The 4,388-nt window shown below is 32.3% G+C and overlaps 1 protein-coding gene across 1 annotated transcript in view; it reads left to right on the top strand.

Moving 5' to 3' along the window:
- The first annotated feature begins 3,521 nt into the window (after nt 1-3,521).
- LOC118747225 overlaps nt 3,522-4,388 on the top strand; it is a 7,849-nt gene continuing 6,982 nt past the window's right edge. The window contains exon 1 of the mRNA XM_036481212.1: nt 3,522-3,633. Within this exon, the coding sequence (XP_036337105.1) occupies nt 3,522-3,633 (112 nt within the window). The remainder of the gene's footprint in view (nt 3,634-4,388) is intronic.

Below are 4,388 nucleotides of genomic sequence, written 5' to 3'. Positions count from 1 at the left end.
AAAATTGTTTTTAAAGAACTTTTAATTAAACTAACTATACCTTCAACCAAAAGCGATGAAAGATAGTTTCGATATTTCGACAGAATGTAGCCTTGCTGAAAGAATTTGCCGAAGCTCAAATCCGTTAAAGGGAACGGATTCAAAAACACTCACCAGAAAATTTATTTTATTTGGGTTCACAGGGAATTTAGTATAATGCTGGTAAGCGTATCGTTTATTTTAGCAGTCTTTTCGCAAATATACTCCGAGTGCTCCTTGAAGGTCAGCGGCGTGTTTTATCCAGGGATACTCTATTGAATGCTTTGATTACATGGTGCGCCCCTTAAATTGATTTTTGCATGCTTCTTTTCTGAATAACAGAAACCCTCCCTTTTTCCGCCGGTTCGGGACCCATATGATCCAACCAGCCTGAAAGTAGTTGTACGTTTTCGTTTAATGATAATGATACTGATTGTGGAAGTCGTAATGATAATGGTAATGGTAATGGTAATGGTGATGGAAATGATAATGTCAATTGTTATAGTAATGGTATTGGCTATGGTAATGGGATTGGTAATGGTGTTAGTATTGGTTATGTTAATTCCAATGGTATTGCCAATCTCATAATAATGAGCTGTATTTCTGCGCTGAATTTTTATTCTAGCCACACAAATTTTATTATTATTTTTAGAAAAGTACTTTCCATTACGGGCGACTCTGTGTAGTTCATAACGCTATCCGTAATTGCTAATTTATTTTTGGTACATACCACAGCCAATCATTTCTCTCTTTGTTATAACGTCTTTAAAAGTGCTATTTAAAGTTCAAGGACATTAATCTTAAACTTCGCGTGATTGAAATGCATTAGGAATTATTAGTCTGAAAATAATAATTTATTAGGGTTTTAATAAATAAGACCGTTTCCTGCCGAAAATATGCACTCATTAGCAAATTTTGCTTTTCTTGCTAAATTTAAAACCTCATAGTACAAATTCGTACTCGTAATAAAAAAGTTGTAATTTTTCAAACACGTCATTAAAACCCATTTTTAGTTGCGCTTTCGCTATGAGCCAACATTTGTAAGCAATAAATATTTTGCTCGCCTTTTTGTATGTAAAACAGTACAATAATCAACACGTTGTTAGCTGCCAACAGGGGGCTTGTAAAAGAATTGGTGGTGCGAAACTTGACGTTCATGAAGGTTATTTGTAATCGATGTGGAATCGCAAACGAAGGTAAACAAAATTACCGAAAATAAAGAGGTAACAGCAATCGCACTTGTTGGACTATTGTGAAATTTGACTGCCAGAATGTTTATTTGCAAATGTTTGCATGTATTTGATGTCAGCTTGAAATTAATTTGGTTGTTAGTTTTCGGAGCTGATAAAATTATACTAACAAGGCAATTCTGGCTACTGTGTTTCAACTCACCACAGACTTACGAAAGACAACAGTTTTTCGTAAGACAGTTTTCAATTCTGTTAATTATTTTGAAAGCTCTTTTCGGTCGTAAACGTAGTAATAAAAGAAATAGTTTAACGTGGCGGAACAGTTTAGTTTACACAATAGAAATGAATTATATAAAAAGCAAATAAAATAAAAAATATATACTTTCTTTAAAAAAATAAAATCTAAAAATAAAAAAAAATTGACAGAAAAGAAAAAAAATTGTTCAATTAAAAAAAAAAATAATAACTAAAAAAATAACATAAAAAATTAAAAATAAAACAAAAATCATATGAAATTGAAAAATGCATATTTAAATATATTTTTTTAATTAAAATAAAAAAACCAACAAAAAAGGTTTAAATAAATATAAATAAAAATAAAATAACTTCCTAAAAAATAAACGAAATTGAAAAAAAACCCAAAAAATTCAACTTACAAAAAATAGTTTATTTTTGTTATTTATGGCCATATAGCTTGAGGCCGTTTTTAATGTAAATTGTTGTTTTTTTCAAAAATTTTCATCAAAAATTACCTCAAGCTCAAAAAATTGTTGAAAAAATAATGGCCTTATTCATAAAAAATAAAGAAGCTTTATAAAAGGTTTATAAATTGACAAATGTATGAAAACGTCAATTTATAAAGCTCTTTAAACCTACCTTATTTTTTATGAATAAGGCCATAAGTCTATACAAATTTTATAAAATAACACACATAAACACATAAATTTTTCTCTTTACCCTAAAATATAAAAATTAAAAGAAAATTAGATTTAAAAAAATTTCACTACCCGAGAATTCGAAACATGGTTCTCTCGAATGCCACGACAATGCTTTACTCATTCGGCCATCGCGACTGTTGAGGCAGCGCGAGGGAAATGATATACTACAAGTACTCTCTGTCAAAAGAGCTTTTCATCATGAATGTTGGCAAGTGAGGTTATTTGGTAAGAATTCGGGCCAGAAAAACAAAATTTTTAAAATCAAATATCTGGCCTACTGTCTTAGCCAAGAACCTGTCAGTGTAGCGCTATCGACCTTTCATTCCAGCAGACTCCATGACCTGCTCTCGAGATAGCAGCTAATGATCAGTCCATTGGAGAATACAAATATTTAAAATTTGGGAATTTTTAAGTCTCAACCGTGCGATGTGATTTTTAAGGTTAAGCCAAGGGTGATCTGTAGTGTCCAACTTTCACTAAAAATAAAATTTTTTTCTGAGAAAATGACAAATAGAAATGAATTCGGTTAACAAATTGAAACATCATTGCCATCTTTTAAATTAGTCTTAAAATGAGTTTCTAATACTAGCCGTACAAGGTTTCCATATCAGCTCGTTTCTAATGAACTTCACTTACGTCAAATGCATAAGTATTTAAGGCGACTAAGCCAATAGACTTACTCCACAATAAGCTTATGACCTCATCTAGAGGCGAAATTTCCCACTTTGCACGTGCCACTCTACACTTACAGGTCTACTATATACTCGTATAATACATATTTACACACATAACTACTTAAGTATTTTGTTTGAGCTTTCGCTGGTGCGTGTGTAAGGAGTTTAGCGAGCCTCAAACCGTGGCGAACTAATTGCCAATCAAGCTATTCTAAGCTTAGTAACTAACAACTGGCTAACTAACAAAACTAGCTATACAACAAAGCTAGCCAACCAACTGACCAATTCACCAAGCAATCGACTGACCAACTCACATACAAACCATACTATTTACTAATACATTTCGCCCTAACAAACTCCATTTTTCTCGAGCGTGGATTGTGGTTGGCATTGGTTGGCCACAAGCTGAATTGACCGACCGACCACCTAATTGTTCGTGTGCCAGGAATGCACGATTTAGTCGATTTCGTGACCACCTGAAGGAATAAACGTAAAACGTTTCACTGTCGTTCGAAGAAACGCGCTGGCATTAAACTTGGGAAACGCTTGCTTTTTTTATTTAAATTGAATAATCTTTCATTTACGCGCGTAGAAGAATTTAATCGACTTAAAATAAAAACTTCAAAACTGTGATTAAAGAAAAATATATATATTTTAAAGTAATTCTAAGAATTTTTATTATTAACTAGTATTCAAATAAAATGGGTTGTGCCAGCAGCACTCCTATGATTGCCACGGCTGGCAGTGATATTTTGAAGGCAGCTACACATGCTGCCTCAGATGCAGCGAAAGGTGCTGAGCATGCCGTAGAAGGTAGTTTATTGTTGTGATATTTTTATTTAATGAGTGCAAGAAGAGCTGAAGAAAATTCACTGAAATACGAAAGAGTATCTTTTTTTTTTTTGTTTTTTTTTTTAATAATGTGGAAAGAAAAAATAAAGGATGTGAAAAAGTAAAAACGTTAGTGACGAAAAAAAATTAATTGCTTAAAATTAATTTCGATATCCTGTACGTACAAAAATAAAAATAAAAATCATTGTTTAAAACCTCTAACATATTTGAGCTTTGGTTTAAAAAACCGCATGGCTTAAGCAAAAATAACAGATAATGTGGGTGATTTGGTAGGAAAAAAAATATCAATTCAAAAAATTTTGATTTTTGGGCACTTTGGGAATGCGTTGCTGACCACCAAAGAGCTTCAAAAGCCCCGCATAGTTGTGAAAACTTACTAAGAAGATTTTCAAAAAATATCGCGCACCCTCTTAAAAAGAGGCACAACTCAAAAATCAGTTCCGGAAATATAACTGCTTGTGGATCGTACAATTTCAACACAATTAAAACAAAAACGGATATAACAGTATGAATTAATTAGAGAAAAATTCTACGGATTGATTTATGAATAGCGACAAAATTTTTTTTTGAGTTGCGCCTCTTTTGAAGATGGTTTGCGTTATATTTTTGAACAGTGCCGGAAATTCTTCTTAGTAAGTTTTCAGGACCGTACGGAGTTTTTAAAGCTGATTAGGGGTCGGCAACTTGTTCAGAAAGTGCTCAAAAACCATTTTTTT

The sequence above is a fragment of the Rhagoletis pomonella genome, unplaced genomic scaffold (assembly GCF_013731165.1).
Source record: "Rhagoletis pomonella isolate Grant_MI unplaced genomic scaffold, Rhpom_1.0 Rhpom_scaffold_00011, whole genome shotgun sequence".
Lineage (NCBI taxonomy): Eukaryota > Metazoa > Arthropoda > Insecta > Diptera > Tephritidae > Rhagoletis > Rhagoletis pomonella.
The sequence above is the reverse complement of the archived record's forward strand: the minus strand, read 5'-3'. Positions and strand labels throughout refer to the sequence as shown.